We start from the raw sequence: 18,126 nt of genomic DNA, 5'->3' as shown, positions 1-18,126 counted from the left end.
CCACCCTCAGAGACGGCCATATATTGTGGCGAATGGCATCATTTTTTAGGAGAGGCAATTGGTTTTGCTCCTCAGCTTCACAATCATCACAAAGCCATCTAACAAATCCATCGAGTGACTTTGGTATGACATTAAGGCAATAGGTGAAAAACAAGAAAATTAAAGTAAATTTAACAATAATCGCCCGAACCATGATAAGGTGGATTCCGAGAAGTTCCAGCTAAAACATGACAGAAGTAGACAAGTATATCAATGATCAAAGTGGGGGACAAGTTTGAGAGGGAGATAATAAAGTAGATGATGTTGTGAGGGACTAAGTTTTAAAAATTTTATTTGATAGGTTAATTTTTAAATTTATTATATGAAAATGACTAATTTCATATATTATCTCCAAAAATTTTCTCCTCTCAATCTTTTCCACCAAAATTTCTCATTTGTTTTTTTCTTTTATCTATTTTAATTATTTTGAGAAAATCGTTAATTTCGTTCAATGAAAAGAATACTGATATGGATGTTAAATTAAGTATTATGAGAAGATCTTTATTTCGATGTAAAAATTATAAAAAAAAATAAATTTGAAATGAATAAGTTATGATTGTTTAAAGTGTCAAAATTAATTTTTGTTCTCTCTCATTTATCTATAATGTTGAACTCTTTTTTTCATTTTATTTTTGTTTGTTGGTGAAAAAATAAGTAGATGCATTTTTTTCATTTCAAAAAGGTTTACATGATTTTTTAATTATAATTATTTTAAATTTAACTATTTTTAAATTAGGGTTAATTGCCTGTAAATCCATAACGTATACACGGAATTGGTTTTTGCACAATTTAAAAAATCCGCTTTTAAATACATAACCTTTCATTTTGTTTCGTTTTTGTTCGATGACCAGTTTTCTCTTACCCCGGCGCCGGAAATGACACGGTGGCAGCCGGAATTGATGTGGTGGCTGCCGGAAATTGACACATAAGCATATTATTGACACATGGAAAAAAATAATTTAAAAAAAAAAAATCCACATGTGAAATAACCCCCCCCCCCCTCCCCGTCTTCTTTCCCCTCCCCCCGTTCCCCCACCCGCCGCCCTCCCTCCTCTCCTTCCCCCACCATCTGCCACCGGCCACCGATCTCTGCAAACCGGCCACGCCACTACCGCCGCCGCCTCCCCTTTCCCTACCCTTCGCCACCGCTACCTGACCAAATCGAGAGAGAGGCCCCTCTCCTGTCTTCCTCTGCTGGTGTCTCTCCCTGGCCCCTCTCCAAATCGAGAGGCCCATCTCCGCCGACCCCTCTCCGAAGCTTTGAAGGGATAAATATTGAATTTTTATGTTGCATTTTTGTTGAATTTGTGGTGTTTGGAAATGTCTGTTGATTTTGCTGAGATTGAGTTTTATGTATTCGTCATTGGAATTGTTTGTGGGAGGGGATAGAGGAAGGCCGACGGGGGAATTGTGGAGGGCGGGGGGCGTCGTTGGCGTGTGGTGTGTTTGGTCATGTGTGTGTGTGGCGCCGGTGTGTGAGAAATCGAGCTGCTGCTAGTATGAATCAAAGTCGCAAATAGGGGGCGGCGGCGTTCCTGAGGTGGTAGCAGAGGGTGGCGGCAGCGGAGGGACGAGAGTCGGCCTCTCCCTCTCTCTTAATTTCTCAGATCTTCCCCCTTGAATTCTCGAATTCCATCGAGGCAGCAGCGACACCGAGGTGGGGGAAGGGGAGAGGGGGACGGACGGCGGCGGGCACCGGTGTCCGGAGGTGGCAGGGGGTGGCGTCGGATTGGGGAAGGGGGAATTAGGGTTTGGGGTGGGGGAATGGGGAAGAAGACGATGGGGGGATTTTTTTTTCTTTTATTTTATGCTACATGTCATTGTATGCTTAGGTGTCAATTTTCGACTGCCACGGTGTCAATTCCAACTGCCACAGTGTCATTTTCGGCGCCGAGGTAAGAGAAAACTGGTCACCGGACAAAAACGAGACAAAAATGAAAGGTTATGTATTTAAAAGCGAATTTTTTAAATTAGGTGCAAAAACCAATTCCGCGTATACGTTATGGATTTACAGACAATTAACCCTTTAAATTATACTCCATCTGTCCACAATTTAAAGCCCTACTTGCCCTTAAAAATTTGTCCACAATTTAAAACCCCATTTTGCTTTTTATACCATTTTACCCTCCCTTGCTTTTTAAAATTACTACCCTTTGCCATTAATTATTCCTCCTCATTTTTTAACCCACTTAATTATTTTCTTAATTAATTCACTAACACTAACTAATTAAATAAGTTAAAAATCGGGCACTTCATTTATGCCATTCTAGGGAATTCCATCCGATCTCTTCATCTTTCTCTCTCTTGAATTAACCCCAGATCTACCAGCCATTCTCTCTTTGTCTTCGTCTCTCTGGAAAAAACCCTAGATCTGTATCGGCTCTCTCTTTGTCTTCCTGTCTTTGGAAGAAACCCTAGATCTATAGTCTCTCTCTCTCTTCTTCTGCCTCTCTCCATCTTCCTTTGTCTCGTGTTCCTCTCTCTGTTACTCAATGAATCTCTCAGAGACTAATTGCCCTTCATCTTCAATGGAGGGTATTGTGCTACACTATGTCACTTGGTTTTGTTCTCCACCAAAAATAGAGTCAATTGTGCCGGAAACCCACATGTCGGCCTTCGATCTCTGTGAATCGGTGTCGGTTGTGTCTGAAACGGACTTCACCGCCTTCGATCTATGTGTGTCGGAGCCGTTGCCGCCGGAATGCGAAGCGGCGGTTTTCGATCGCTCAGAAGTGCCGTGGTTGCTCCCTCTCTCTGGATCGGAGGCGATGCAGCCGGAAATCGAAGCGGCGCCGTGGTTGCTGCCGGAAACCGAAGCGGCGCGCCTCCCTCTCTCTGTACTTGTTTCTTGGTTTCTTCAATGAAATATTCTATTCCCTCCTTTTTTTACTACAGCTTTTAATTTGTTGATTTCATTCCATTCGGTTTTTCAGCTATTTAAAATTTGATAATTTCTGCCTGTTTGTAAAAGAAAAAAAAGCAGATTAAAAAAAACAAAAAAATCGAAGTCCAGTTTGTACAAGTAAGGAATTCAAAGTTAAAATAAATGAGAAATAAGGAAGAATAAAAAAAAAACAGAAAACTATAAAAGAAAAAATAAGTAAAATAAATTACAAATGCATATAAAAATAAATCTAAAAATTAAAAGCAATCTCCTAATCACAAATTAGTAAAAGTAATCTAATCCTTTAACCACTATCATTTTCTTTCATCCACATCACCTTTTTCAGCTTTCTTAGTCTCCGTGCCCACACCAAAGTGGGGCTTTAAATTGTGGACGGAGGGAGTAATAGTTTTTAATGCAGTTAAGGAGTAATAAATTTGTTTTCATTTTAATATGAATTTGTAAAAAAAAAAGTTATATATATTAAAATTATAATTTTAAATATTATATAGATTTATTTAATTATGTGTACGGATTATTTTTATTTAAATAAACATATTTATTGTTATGTTTTTATTTTTAAATTATTCATATTTTTACTAATTTTTAATTAGTTTTTTTCTATTTAAATATGATTTTTTTGAAATAATAATTATGAACTTTTAATAATAATATAGTTTGAAATTTTAAGAGCCCAAAATTATTATATAATGGCTATTAATTTTGTTATATTGATGATATAGTGTTATTTGCTCAAAATAAGTTTGATTTAAATTATTTTCTTTACAATCTATAAATTTAATTATTATTATTATTATTATTATTATTATTATTATTATTATTATTATTATTATTATTATTATTATTATATAATACTCATAAATTTAATATTATATTCATTAAGTTGATAATATTGTTATTCTACACTATTTTAAATCAAATACTAATATTTAAATTAACATATTTTTTTGTTACCAATTAATCTAACTCATAAATAACAATATTTTGATAATTTTATATATTTGAAAATTTTAAAAATAAATAAATATATTGTGGTTTGTGCATCGCACGAAAGAATGTACTAATTTTATTAATTCATAAGTATAATTTATATTAGGAAAATTCTGGTTTGAGCACAGGAGGAAATAGATCCAAGTCTCCATTAATAAATAATTATACTGATTTTATCAAATAAAAAATTATATACTGATTTTATATTGTTTAAACTTTGAACTATGCTTGCCCACGGTGGATATGTGATCGGTTCCGTTAAGTATTACTTTAGAAAAAGAAAATGCAACTTTATAATTCCAATTTATCACCCAACAAAATTGGAAAAAGAAAAAAGTGGGCCCAATTGATCATCTGGAGAGAAGCCCGGCCCATAGTATTCGCTTTAAATATGAAGGTTAACTTAGGTGTGGACACGAAACATTCTTGTTGATCTATAATTAGGGTTTCTATTAGTGATCGCTTTTCAGGTAGTTGAAATCTGGTTCGAACAAAAAATCAATTTTACCATACATTTTTCTTTACAATTGATTTGACTTTTTTTGTGATTTGAAGAATGGCCGGGGGCGGAAATTTCATTCACAGGGTGCTTTCTTATGTCGCTAACGAGCTCATCGTAAATGGACTTGCCAACAGGTAATTTGATTTTGTTTGTCTCTGCGTTAGATTGTAGATATTAGATTTTTCGTCGAATGATGATGAATTTCTTGCTGATTCCGAATTAGGGTAATGAATTTTCGTTTTCGAGAGTGTTTGCCGATGATGACTTCCGTAGGCTTGTAATGATTGAGGAGATGATCGATCTTTATATCAAATTTTATCGGTCTGAGGCTAATTGTGTCGATTGAAAATTGTTGGATTCTTTTGTTAGGTTCTGTAATTGACATGTTATAATCTTGTTTCTGGTTTAACTAAAACTTTTCTTATCATGCTTCGTTGTTGATCAATATTTGTTTAGGTTATTTTTGGTCAATTCCTTGAGCTATTGTATATTTATTGGTGTTCTTTCATTTTTACTGCTGGTTAAAAAGATACTCTCGAAGAGGGGTGTAATGATCCTTGATTCTTGATGGTTTGCTTTGCAGTTTGATTGTTTGTTTTTAAAAAAATTGAAAATAGGAACCTCTGATGACTTCCGTAGGCTTGTAATGGTTTTCGGAGATGATCATTATATTTGTATCAAATTTGATATGTCTGAGGCTTATATCAATGATTTAAAGTTCTGGGAGAAAATTTGTTGCAGTCTGTGAATTTGGTACTATTCAGCATTTGAGCTGTAAATAGTTCTGGGTGGCAACCTGCCTTTTTGTGATTTGTGAATAGTAACAATTGATTTTGCGTAGGTTTTTCCTTCATTCCGCCATTTTGTCAATTGTGTGAGCCATTGCACATCTATTGGTGTTTTCATTTTGCTGATTGTGAAGCAATATTAGACTTTGGAACATAAGTATCATGATTCTTGTTGGTCTGGTTGTAGTGTACTTGTATAATTTTTTTTACTAAGATTAAAATAGAAGCCTATGATTAGGGCTGGTCCTGACATTTCGAGTGCCCTAAGTGAATCGAAAAAAGGGCCCCATAAGAAATGAAACTTGAAAAATACGATTAAGTTTCTCTAATACCTTATTTTCTATGCATAAAATATCTAGCTTATTCAACCTTTCTTAAGACGTATTAGGACGCAAAATATGATTTTATCAATTGTAGTTTTGAAAAACTTACTTTTGTGGAAGTTACAATAATTGGTATAGTCAACAATATTCTATATGCAATAAAAACATCTAGAAAGCAATATGGAATTTTAACAAAATCGAGAACTCAAACAAAGAGTGAGAGAGCATAATGAGAGAGAACGAGAGTGAAGTGTGAGATGAGAGAGCAAAACATAAGAGGCGAGCACAATATAGTTAGATTTTTTTTAAATGATCGATTCAAGATTAATAGATAAATTTTTTTTTATATCATTAATACAAAATACTGAAATAGGTTATAACTAGTGAATTAATTTGTAAAATTTGGGGTCCCTCAACTTTGGGTTCCCTAGGCCTTTGCCCCACTTGCTACATAGAAGGGTTGGCTCTGCCTATGATGACTTTCGTAGGCTTGTAATGATTGCGGAGATGATAGCAGTAGTTACTGCAACAACATGTTTGTCTTGGGCTGGCTTGCTTTTTTTTTTTTTTTCTTTGATAAAATATCTATGAACCAAAAGGGCAATTTTGCTGTTTCCAGTTTGAGGACTATATGTTTGTCAAATATTTGGGCACATGTCTAGAAGCAATGTGCCTATGTTATATTTTTCAAAAAGATGATAATAAGAGCTCCTTATGACTTCTGTTGGTTTTAACAACTGTAGTAGTTTCTATAACAAGAGGATCATCTGAGGCTAGCTAGCTCTGTTTTTGAGAAATATTTGAATTGGAATGGCAATTTGTTGTTTCCTGTTTGAGGGGCTTCTATTAGTCTATGTGCATATATTTGGCCACTTTTATAGTGCATTGTTCTCTAAATTGGAGTTGTGATGTACATATTGTTGAAGAAGATTAAGTATCATCAGTGAATTGTTTTCTAACATAGTACATCATTTTGACCCAGCCCAAGATTCCAGAGATTTGCAGTGAGGACATCAAGGAAGATGGATGAATTATCTGAGATTGGTATCTTTTTTGTTTTATATTTGTGTTGATTTGGTCATCATAGTTGCTCCATACTAAACTGTATTTGCTTGATGCAGCTGCTCAGAAGAAGAAAGAGTTGGCCGAGCAAGTGAAGGATGCATCGAAGAACTTTGGGGTGGGTCCTTAAAATTGTTGATGTCGAATCTTGCAACACTTTATGTTCTAATATGATTTGTCTAAACATCAAACTTTACTTGCTTGCAGTCCAAGAACCAGTAGTGGTCGATGGTTGCTGCTGCCGAAACGGTATGGGAGTTGTTGTATAGTGGCATTAGATCCTGGTGAGGAAAATGTAGGTGATAATTGTTCTTCGTCTAAACAAGATGAAGGTTGATTATGAAACATGGCCTTGAAGGTTTATTTGTAGTAGATAATAATGTATTTGGCACTTGTGATGGTGTAGCCTATTTGTTTGGCGATGAGTGTGTAACGTTTACCTTCCCCTATATGGGTCTTATTGGTATATCGGTTACCCTCACAATTGCTGTTGATTTATCATTATTTGGTGATTGTTTATATATGCGAATCAGAGAGGATTATGTGATTTCGATTTGTACATGAAAACTTGTGGATGACCGTTTAATGGATCAAAGGGTGGGTAAATTATTTGGGCCAAAATTCATATCTTGTATCATTTGTAATTCTTTTTTTGATTTCTAGTGACAATGGTAACCTTTTTTTGGTGATTTAATGCTCGTCTGGTTCAAGTAGATGAATGGAAAGGAAATGTAATCAAGTAGAGGAGTAGAATGGTAATAATAATCATTATTTTTATTGAGTGTTTGGTTTAACAATGGAAATAAATCATTAGTAAGGGATTCTCTTTCTTTTGTTTTTCTTTTATTTTGAGGGGTAACAATTTTTTTTTTTTTTGAAGAGGGGTAACAAATTGGTTGATTGGGTTATCCTCAAGTAACGGTAATGGACAATGGTGTCAAATGGCCACATTGAACATGCAAACACAATATTTGGCCACTAATTAAAAAAACACAAATTATGGCCATTAATTAGGCAATATGCCTAATATACCCCTAATTGGGCGGACTGGGTAGGGTCAGGAGCGCGGGTCGCGTGCCGGGTAGGATCAGGCACGTGGGTCGGGTTAGGCACTTATGACACTATTAGTGCCATAAGTGCCAACGAATTTTTTTTTTACTCCCCCTGCCATGTCTACCCCCAGACCCCCGACCCCACCCACCCCCAAGCCAAAAGAAACTTTTTAAACACTTCCCCTAGGGTTTAGATTATTCATTTAGGGTTTAGATGATGTTGTTGTTTCTATATTTGTTCTGCATGTTTGGCACTTATGGCACTAATAGTGCCATAAGTGCTAAAAAGACCATTTTACTTTATTTTATTTTGGATTTTCGTTGGCACTTATGGCACTATTAGTGCCATAAAATAAAATAACAAAAGTAAAATTTGATTTATTTTTATCTAGGGGGAGTAAATTTTTTTTTGTTTTTGGCTTGGGGGTGGGTGGGGTCGGGGGTCTGGGGGGTAGACAGGGCAGGGGGAGTAAAAAAATTTTTCGTTGGCACTTATGGCACTAATAGTGCCATAAGTGCCTAACCCGACCCACGTGCCTGATCCTACCCAGCACGCGACCCGCGCTCCTGACCTTACCCAGTCCGCCCAATTAAGGGCAAAAACGTCCCAAAGCTATAAAGCCAAAATTTATGTTTTTTCAATGAGTGGCCATAATTTGTGTTTTATGATTCATTTTGGCTATTCCAAAATTTTACTCAACCAAATAATGAGTAATGAATTCAATTAATTGATTCTCTTTCCAACATCTAAAAACACCCAACCAAACGTGGGCTTATTATGTTTGAATTCCGATTTTGATGTGTTTTACGAGTTTTGACTTGTAAAATGGTACTCCCTCCATAGGGATTTTTTATTTTTTTATCGTATAAGGAAAGTGCTTAAGTTTTGTATGATTGATAAAATGGATGATTAAGTATTATTTTGATGGGATAAGAATTAAGTAAAACTAGCTTGGATGATAAAAATAATCAAGGGTCTTGAGATATTCCAAAGTTACAATCCATGAAAGTAAACAAAAGATTAGCCTTATTATTTTTATCAATTAAAGTTTATTCACCAAAGTAAACACTGTCGTAATCTACTACCGATGTGATAAGATATCGGAGGTCATTATTGTTTGAATGTACTAAATAAAATCAATGGTATGTTACAATTGAAAAAAAGAAAAAAAAAACAATAGTTTGTTGTATGTTTATCAGATTTTCTCATAGTTTGGTTTGTTTGTTTTTCGTTTACCCGTGGTTTCTCGCAGGTGTTTATGCCTACTTTTGTTTTGTCCCTTGTCTTTTTTTTTTCCTTTTAATAAAATTTCTATTTCAGCATTATGTTTATCAGATTTTAAAGTCAAGAATATGGTCTTCTTGCAATTTCGCTCGATTTATTTATGTAGACACTAGACGCTGCTCAATTTAGGGTCTTCTTTCGATGTTTTATTGGGATATTAATTTACAAAAATTGTTTTCGGGTTAAATCTAATTTCTTAAATTCCATTAGGTTTCACAAAAAAAGACAAATAAATAAATAAATTCCATTTCTTTTCTAGTAAAAAATATTTTATTGAAGATATATTTACACTCAAATTTGTTCTTGTCCGACAAGTTACAAATAGTTTACGAGTGCAAAACGATAAATCTGTTACTGATATTTCTAAATTCTAATGAGAGTGTAATTTAATTAAGTAATAATTAAAATCGGGGGCTTAGCTCACCTGGCCACCGGGTCCTCACTTAAGTGATGAGACTTGGATTCGATCCCCTTTGAGAGCGAATTTGGCGATTGGAAAGATAAGTTGGGCTTGGTGAATTCTTGGAGTGTTTGGGGTACTAATTATTAACATCTAATATTATTTTAGCCGATAAAAAAAAAATTAAGTAATAATTAAGAGTTATACATATATAAATAATCATATGTAAGTGTAACAAATCTGGCAACATAAACCCCGGCGATAGGGTTTTTAGAAAGAGGCAAATAAAATTATCCCTCAATCTCATATCAGCTAGCAATGGCTTCAGCATTTCTGCGAAGTTCGACCCTCCGTCAATTCTGCTACTCCTTCAATTCTCGATTTCTCTCCTCCAGATTTCACAGTCTTCCTGAAAAATCGCTGCAGAATTCGCCGCTCGCCAGCAATCACTACGAACTACTGCGTGCTTTTTCGGCGAACAATCGATTTTTGTGCACGAACGCGCCCAATCCAGGAGCTAGTCAATCGAATGTGAATGCGGCGGCGCAGCCTGGTGTGTCGTCGGCTCAGAGCGGTTCTGAAAAAAGGAATGATGGGGGGCAGAATTCAGGTGGATCGGAGAACACTCAGCAGCAAGGGAAGTCTGTCCGAGGAGGGGTATATCTCATTTTATCCGTTTATTCAATTTCTTTTGCTTATGATTTTCTCCGTGGATTCAATTCTTTCATTCTGTGAATAAATTGAGCTAAATTGCAATTTGTGCATGTATTATTAGTTTGTTAAATGTTACTACCAACTATCAGAAGTAGAATTTTTAAAGGCGCTCTTATTTTGTTTCCCAATTTTTGGTATCCGATTGTAGCATTAGGTAGTATAAAGAGAAAGGAAGAATTAAATCGTATGAGTGGTATTGATAAAAGGATATGTATTTTTTTGGGCAGCCTGTTTCATGGATGAGCTTCTTTTTGCTTTTCTGTACTGGAGTGGGATTGGTGTACTACTACGACAGGGAAAAGAGGCGACATATTGAAGGTTAGATATCTATGGTGAGTTAGGGAGTGATTATGTGTCTTTATTGATTCCTTGTCATCCTTGATATTAAGGATCTGATTCCTACTACTTTTTCAACTCAAGTTTAAGTCTGAATAACGAAATTGTTTTAAGTGACTTTCAAGATCTTGAATCTGATATAACCATGACTTCCATCTTGAATCTGATATAACCGTTCATAAGTAGTTCAAAATGCATGTTTCTTCATCAGAAGCACAAAATGAAGAGAAAAAAGAAAAGTAGAAAAAGAATTTGTTACCTTGTGATCAAGCAAAAACTGTTTTTGCTACTGAATTAGGCTTTGAGATGTTGGAAAATATTTATGCTTACTTAGGCCCCATCTGGTACTGAGATATGGACAAAAATTAGGGGTGATCATTCATTTGATATTTGCCGCAAACATCAATGATCTATTGCTAGTTACATATATTGGCCTAAAACAAATCATCTATTGCTAGTTATATACAATCACATTTACTGTTTCAACTTTATTCTTTTCTGAATTTTTTGTGGCCTACCTATTTGTGATGTTTGATTTGAGATATAGTTTTCTTATACTTATTTGTGATTTTTGATTTGAGATAGTCATATAGTTTATCAATGTGATGGTTTGCAGGCTTAAATAAGGCTTCAAGTGCAGTAAAACAGGGACCTTCAGTAGGGAAAGCAGCTATTGGGGGTCCATTTAACCTCGTTGACCATAATGGGAAAACAGTCTCTGAGAAGGATTTTTTGGGAAAATGGAACTTGTTTTATTTTGGATTCACTCATTGTCCTGATATATGCCCAGATGAGCTACAAAAGTTGGCTTCAGCAATTGATAAAATAAGTAAGTAAATAAGTATTTTCTGGTTTGGATCCAAAAGCAAGAAGTGTGCTGCATTAGGTTTACTTTTTTGAAATATTTGCAGAAGCAAAATCTGGATTAGAAGTAGTACCAGTCTTCATATCAGTTGATCCAGAAAGAGATACTGTCGAACAAGTACGCGAATATGTCAAAGGTAAATTTTGACATGAGTTGATACTTTAGTTTCTTCCTGAATGAAAACTGCAACTGCAACTGGATTTCACCGTGCAGAATTCCATCCGAAGTTGATTGGCCTCACCGGTTCCCCAGACGACGTCAAGAAGACTGCACGTGCTTATCGAGTGTACTATATGAAGACTGAAGAAGAAGGTTCAGACTACCTAGTTGACCACTCTATAGTCATGTAAGTACACTCCTTCCTTTCAGTAAGGCCAAAACCATTAGGATGAAAAATAAAGTAATTTTGAAAAAAATACTACGTTGCAGGTATCTGATGGATCCAGATATGCAATTTGTGAAGTTCTTTGGGAAGAACTTAGACGACGCTTCACTTGCCGATGGAGTAATTCGGGAGATAAAGCAACACAAGAAAGTTAAAGCATAGATGCATTCTTTCATCTTTCTACCACAAAAGAAACCTAGTACGTCTCGAGTATCAGACTGCATTTTTTTAGAGAAATTCTGTGATAGTATAACAATTTTGATGAATAAATTGGATAGTTTCATTTTGTACTGGATGGCAACATCTAGCAGAATGTGTTTAACAGAATGAGTGGTTACTTCAGTAGGATACATTTATCATTTGTTTCAATAAGCCATTCATTGTTCTCAAATTATTTTCCAACAAGTCTGCTTCTAATGGCTATATTTGATTTTCCCTTGTTATGTAAAAATCTCTTTTCACTATCCTTAGTTGGGAACTCTACGTTCTTAAAAACTTATTTCATCAAAAATTGCTAAAGTAAAACAGACGGAACTTCTAAGAAGAAAATATTTTGAATGGTATATTTAACATAGCCCCTAATTTGCCCACGATAGCCTTTTAATAATAATAATAATAATAATAAATTTACTATTATATTCTAATGGTTTTTAATTTTAAACTTTAATAAAATAATATTGTTGAACTTTAAAAATAGAGATGAGCATAGCCCCAATTATTAAGATGAATATAAATTCCTCAGGATCCCAATGACTAAAGTTTGAAGAAAACAAAAACTTGGGTGCAACCAGTTGTACGCTAGATACTGACCTGCTGATCCGAGTTCCCTGAACTAAAATAAAAAACAAAAAAGAAATTAAAATCGGTAATCCCCTTCCCATAACCCCACTCTGAAGGTTTCAACTTCAATCCAATAGATATGGACGGCAACGGCTACCCCCAACTTCGACAACCTGATGCTCTAGTCCACGCTGCGCCGCCCTTCTCCGCCGATAAATCCCTCGAAGACCTCCGATTTGCTCCTCAACCTCTCCGAATCCGAGAACGACGACTCCTCTTCCTCATCCAAAACGCAGCTAGCTAAGGAAGAATTTAAGCTTGAGAAAGAAATCGTCGGCACAATTGATAATGGGAACAGTCTTTCTTCATATTACACTTGTATCATGGGCTATAGAAAATAAAAAATAGTTCAATCATATGTTAGTATTAGATTTATTTAGATATTGGAGTTTTGTCAATTAGTTTGTATGAGATATAGTTAAGTTTAGAGTCATGTGTTCTAGTTTGGTGGTGACTTTAATTTGTGTGAAGTGGATGCTTTGTCCGCTGGTTGTTAGTTATTAATGTAATGATGTTTCTGTTCTGATAAAAGGAGAGAGAAAGAAAGAAAGTCACTATAATTTACTTGGTGATCACAATTTTATGCACCAGAGTGAGTGTTTCAGACCTCAATTCACACCGATGGATTGACAATTGGCACTTTTGGGTCCTTGTGGAAAGTTTAGAATTCAGACATTGCTCCAATTTTCTTTTTATTCTAATCTATATAATATATAAAGCACCAGTTTAACGACATCCAATTTACCGTTAATTTTTTAACAGAATCTTTTTAACATTTAACGGCAGTTTAAAGATACTAATTCATTGTGGTAACCCACTATTTTTTAATCCTCTCTCTCACACGATACTCTCCCTCTCTCTCACACACGGTTATCTCACAACAATTTTATCTCTCTCTTTCACACACTCTCGGTTATCTCACAATATATATTTATTATATTTCTCTCTGCACGTATATAGATATATCATCTCCAAAATCAGATTTCTCTTAATCTTTTTTTCTGATTCAGCTTCTATTTCTCTATATCTTTACCTAAAGCTTTAGAATACTGTGATTTTCTATGTGATTCAGGACTGCGGGAAACCAATCTATTTAGGTGAAATTTTATTTTGTTGCGTATTTATTTAATATATTTTTCTGCATCTGCATTCTTATTTTATCTTCCTATTTTTTTTTTGGAACAGCCGATACACGCTATCCACACAAAATTTTAGATCTAAATTTTACTGCGGACATTCAACCAGATCCAAGAAGAACAAAATACAGGTCATATATAATTTTTCTTTGTGTGTGTATTTACAATTGTTGATTTTCTAAATTTAAACTAACATTGATCTACTTTTTGTTATTGTTTTTCTACGGTGATCAATTATTTGAGGTTTTAAACATCTACTAGGAAATTAGTACATATATACAGCATGCTTTTCCTTCATCATAGAGTTGAAAAAAAATTAAATTAGATTTTTCAATAAGTTTTCCTTTAGATCTATTCTCATTTACATTATTTGGCCTTTTTTCTTCACAGAAGAAGAAAACGGTGAAGTACGACCTGAAAATTGCAAAAGAAAATGGAGAAGAAGAAAATGAAAAAAGAAAAGAAAAGTGAATTGCAGAAAAAAGGCGCTGAGATTTGCAAATAAAAATGGAGAAAAACCAGCTATGACAAAAGTCACTCTTTAAACTTCAGTTGCCTGCTGTTGTTCGATCGGAGAAGGTGGACGACAAGAATGACGATGAATAGCCTCCGATCTGAAGGAGGAAGTGACACATGGATAAAGGATCTAAGTTTTGGCGTGATTTGAGAGAAGAGAGAGACGATGGAGGCGAGATGTACAAGAGGGGGAGAAAGAGAAAGGCGTATAGACTATGGAGGGCGTATCAGAGGAAGAGAGAATTGGGCTGATGATTTAAGGCCAAAAGAATTAAAATATTTATATTTTTATGAATATAGAATTAAATTATGTATATTCTCTAAAGAAAAGAATTAAATTATGTATATGTATAAAAAATATTTAATTGAATGCCAAATCTTTCTTAAATTTAAACAAATTGAGAATTTTTTTTTGACCCATTTATAATTATAATTTGGTGACGATCAATATGTTGCTGAGGAAAGAGAGATATCACCAAGAATTCTGAAAATAAGAAAAACACTGCAATTTACAAGGATTCTTATTTTCTAATTTTCCTTTAAATTTTTATTTTCTCATTTTCAGGATTTTGACTTATGTATTTAATACTATTATTTTTATTATTTTATTAAAACACAAACTATAATTTTTATTTAGTATGTATTTTGCATTGTGCCGTATAATAATAATAATAATAATAATAATAATAATTATTATTATTATTATTATTATTATTATTATTATTATTATTATTATTATTATTATTATTTAATTCTTACATATACTGTAACTATAGTTAATTAGTGATAGAAATTTAGAATTCTAATAGTTGAAAATTTTGTGCTTTCATATTAATGTTCTTTAGTGAGTAATTGATGTAGATTATTTTATCTTTTAAGAAAAATTAATTTGTATTTACTTATATTCATGCTATATTTAATATTTATTTTTTATTTATTTAATACATCGTTTAATTTTAATGTAAAGCTATGTTCGGCGTGCATCGCACGAGAGGCCGTACTAGTTTATATAATATGATAGTTTCGTTTTTATAAATTAATAGTAAGGCTAACTAACACTTTCTCCCCCAACGTTGACACTCTTATTGTCTTTAACACCCTAACGTCAGGATTGACGTTGTTTACTACCTCAACGTGTCAAAATTGAAGCAAATCGCCCCCTACATTTTAACGGTGCTTAACCCCGTTAGAGCTGTGCCTTAGGCGACCGTTAAAACGCGGGGGGCGATTTGCTTCAGTTTTGATACGTTGAGGTAGTAAACTTCGTCAATCCCCTGACGTTAGGGTGTCAAAGGCGATAGGGGTGTCAACGTTGGGAAAAATTGATACTTAACCCTTAATAGTATTATAACAAGTACTCCCTCCGTCCCGTTATTAATGGCTCGTTTCTTTTCGGCACGAGTATTAAGGAGAGTTGTATTAGAGTATGTCCCACATGTTTAATGAATCTTAAATATTGTTAACAAAGGAGGCATTTGTTTCTCCAAAAATATACTGCCGTCGTCACCGGCGAGGCCGGCGCCGGAGCCGGAGCCGGCGCCGTCCCTTCCCCCCTTATCTGTGCTTATCGTCTCCCTCTACCCCTACACACCATCCTTTGAACAGCCAACAAAGAACCAGTGACAGAAATCCAAGAAATTGATTTACAAAAAAAAAAAAAAAAACAGAAATCCAAGAAATTGCCTCCAACAACAAGAAATGGGCGAAAACATTTACAAGAAATTAAAGAAATTGCCTCCTAATCTGTAAATTTCTTCACCACAAATTGATCTCAAATCTCGCTGCACAAAGAGTGGCGAGAAATGGAGGCGGAGGGCGGCGCGGGCTGCATCGACGAGCGGTCGTCTTCTTGGAGGCACAGATCTGATAAGGAAAGAGGCGAAGGCAGAGGGGGGTGGATGGGGGCTGCCGATAGGTTTTTCTGGAGAGGGAAGCTTGGGGGGAAAGGCGACGCGAAGGTGGAGCACAGAGGAGAAAGAGAGAAGTTGCGGAGGAGGTGGGTGGACGCGGAGTCGCCGCGCCGCCGCCGTGGAGGAGGAGAGGCGGCGAGGGTGTAGCATGAGAGAGAGAGAGAGTCATCGGGGGCGAGAGAGAGAGTTTTTTGAAAAAGGAAGAGAGAGAGAGAGAATTAAAGTGAGAGGGGTTTGATTTTAATTAAATAGGTTTAATTAGGCTTTTAATTAACATTAATCACTCCCTTATTTTTGCCAAAATAGGAAACGTGCCATCAATAACGGGACAACCCAAAAAGGAAAACGTGCCATTAATAACGGGACGGAGGGAGTATATAGTATCACTTATAATAGTGTTAGTGTTATTTTCATATAATGTTATTTGTAAAATAATATAGTGTTATTTTTATAACATGATAGTGTCATTTATATATTGTTATTTATAAAACAAAATAGTGTTTGTGTTATTTATATAAGATAATAGTGTAATTTGAAATCTTATAGTGTCATTTGTATGTCGGAGTAGTGTTATTCGAAATGTTAAAGTCTCATTTGTATGTCGGAGTAATATCATTTGAAATCTTATAATGTCATATTTATGTCGGAATAGTGTCATTTGAAATGTTATAGTGTCATTTGAAATATTGTAGTATCATTCGAAATGTTAAAGTGTCATTCGAAATCTTATAGTGTCATTCGAAATGTTAAAGTGCCATTTGAATCTTGTAATATCATTTGTATGTCGGAGCAGTGTCATTTGAAATCTTGTAGTGCCATTTGTACGCCGGAGTAGTGTCATTTGATATGTTAAAGTGACATTTGTAAGTCGGAGTAGTGTCATTTGTATGTCGAAGTAGTGTCACTTAAAATGTTAAAGTGTCATTTGGATGTCGGAGCAGTATCATTTGAAATGTTAAAGTGTCATTTGTATATCGGAGTAGTGTCATTTAATATTTTATTGTGTCGTTTTTTTTAGGGTGAAGATTATAATGTCATTTGTATAATAGAATAATGTCAATTTCAATCTTATATTGTCAATTATACGAAGTATCATTTAAAATGTCATAGTGTCATTTGTATATCAGAATAGTGTCATCTAAAATGTTATAGTGTAATTTAAAATGCTATAGTGTCAATTTCCGTCTTATAATGTCATTTGTATAACAGAACAGTGTCATTTGAAATGTTATAGTGACAATTATACCCAGTGTCATTTACAATGTTATAGCGTCAATTTCAATCTTATAGAGTCATTTGTATACCGAATAATATTAATTTATTAATGCATATAAATTATTGAGGAAGAAAAATAATATTATTTAGATATATTAAAAGTGTCATTCAAATATAAATATAGTACTCCCTCCGTCCCACGAATCTTGAGTCATTTCCTTATATGGCAAAAAAGTTTCTCTTTATTCATCCTTTTACTTTTTCACCTACCACACTTAACACACTAAATATTATTTTCTTAATTCCCCTGCCAAAAAGAATTGACTCAAGATTCGCGGGACATGGGGAGTATCATTTATGAATGTAGATTGTACAATTTACTATGAAAAATAGAATCATTATACATAATTAAAAGTGTCATTCAAATATAAATATAGTACTCCCTCCGTCCACAAAGAGTGTGTGGTGGAGTGGAGGGTACGAGTTTTAATAAAAAAATTGAAAGTTGTGATTTTAGTTTTAAAGGATAGTATTGGACCCACCAAATTGTAAAAATAAAGGGTGGTGTTTTGCAAATATTGAGTGTGAATGGGGCTTAAAGTATAGGAGATTTCTAAAAAAAGAAAACACACAATCTTTGTGGACGGACGAAAATAGTAATAGACACACAATTTTTATGGATGGAGGAAGTACCTTTTATTAATGTAGATAGTGTAATTTACTAAGAAAAATAGTATCATTAAACATAAATTAAAAGTCTCATTCAAATATAAATATAGTATCATTTATTAATGTAGATAGTGTAATTTAATAAGAAAAATAGTACTCCCTCCGTCCACAATTTAAAGCCCTACTTGCTATTA

General features: G+C 34.4%; 2 protein-coding genes and 1 long non-coding RNA gene across 3 annotated transcripts; all 3 read left to right on the top strand.

The window, feature by feature from the left end:
• Window positions 1–4,258: 4,258 nt before the first annotated feature.
• On the top strand, window positions 4,259–7,093 carry LOC131016533 (uncharacterized). The gene is made up of 5 exons (XM_057945245.1): window positions 4,259–4,404; window positions 4,490–4,570; window positions 6,530–6,591; window positions 6,669–6,727; window positions 6,817–7,093. The coding sequence occupies exons 2-5, from the start codon at window positions 4,491–4,493 to the stop codon at window positions 6,829–6,831; spliced, it is 216 nt and encodes a 71-aa protein (XP_057801228.1). The 5' UTR covers window positions 4,259–4,404; window position 4,490; the 3' UTR covers window positions 6,832–7,093.
• A 2,467-nt stretch (window positions 7,094–9,560) lies between these two features.
• On the top strand, window positions 9,561–12,037 carry LOC131016532 (protein SCO1 homolog 1, mitochondrial). The gene is made up of 6 exons (XM_057945244.1): window positions 9,561–10,003; window positions 10,288–10,378; window positions 11,013–11,225; window positions 11,308–11,397; window positions 11,475–11,607; window positions 11,691–12,037. The coding sequence occupies exons 1-6, from the start codon at window positions 9,665–9,667 to the stop codon at window positions 11,806–11,808; spliced, it is 984 nt and encodes a 327-aa protein (XP_057801227.1). The 5' UTR covers window positions 9,561–9,664; the 3' UTR covers window positions 11,809–12,037.
• Window positions 12,038–13,334: 1,297 nt separating this feature from the next.
• On the top strand, window positions 13,335–14,546 carry LOC131016531 (uncharacterized). Its single transcript, XR_009099061.1, has 3 exons — window positions 13,335–13,583; window positions 13,672–13,753; window positions 14,013–14,546. It is a non-coding gene; the product is annotated as an uncharacterized LOC131016531 (long non-coding RNA).
• Window positions 14,547–18,126: the final 3,580 nt, after the last annotated feature.

Source organism: Salvia miltiorrhiza, chromosome 3 (assembly GCF_028751815.1).
Source record: "Salvia miltiorrhiza cultivar Shanhuang (shh) chromosome 3, IMPLAD_Smil_shh, whole genome shotgun sequence".
NCBI lineage: Eukaryota > Viridiplantae > Streptophyta > Magnoliopsida > Lamiales > Lamiaceae > Salvia > Salvia miltiorrhiza.
Note: the sequence above shows the minus strand (reverse complement) of the source record. Positions and strands in the feature narration are given on the sequence as shown.

Coding starts and splice junctions, on each gene's coding strand:
- LOC131016533 (XM_057945245.1), top strand. CDS start 4,491: ATGGCCGGGGGCGGAAATTTCATTCACAGGGTGCTTTCTTATGTCGCT. Junction 4,571..6,529: donor GTAAATGGACTTGCCAACAG/GTAATTTGATTT, acceptor ATTTTGACCCAG/CCCAAGATTCCAGAGATTTG. Junction 6,592..6,668: donor GGATGAATTATCTGAGATTG/GTATCTTTTTTG, acceptor TGCTTGATGCAG/CTGCTCAGAAGAAGAAAGAG.
- LOC131016532 (XM_057945244.1), top strand. CDS start 9,665: ATGGCTTCAGCATTTCTGCGAAGTTCGACCCTCCGTCAATTCTGCTAC. Junction 11,398..11,474: donor AGTACGCGAATATGTCAAAG/GTAAATTTTGAC, acceptor TTCACCGTGCAG/AATTCCATCCGAAGTTGATT. Junction 11,608..11,690: donor GTTGACCACTCTATAGTCAT/GTAAGTACACTC, acceptor ACTACGTTGCAG/GTATCTGATGGATCCAGATA.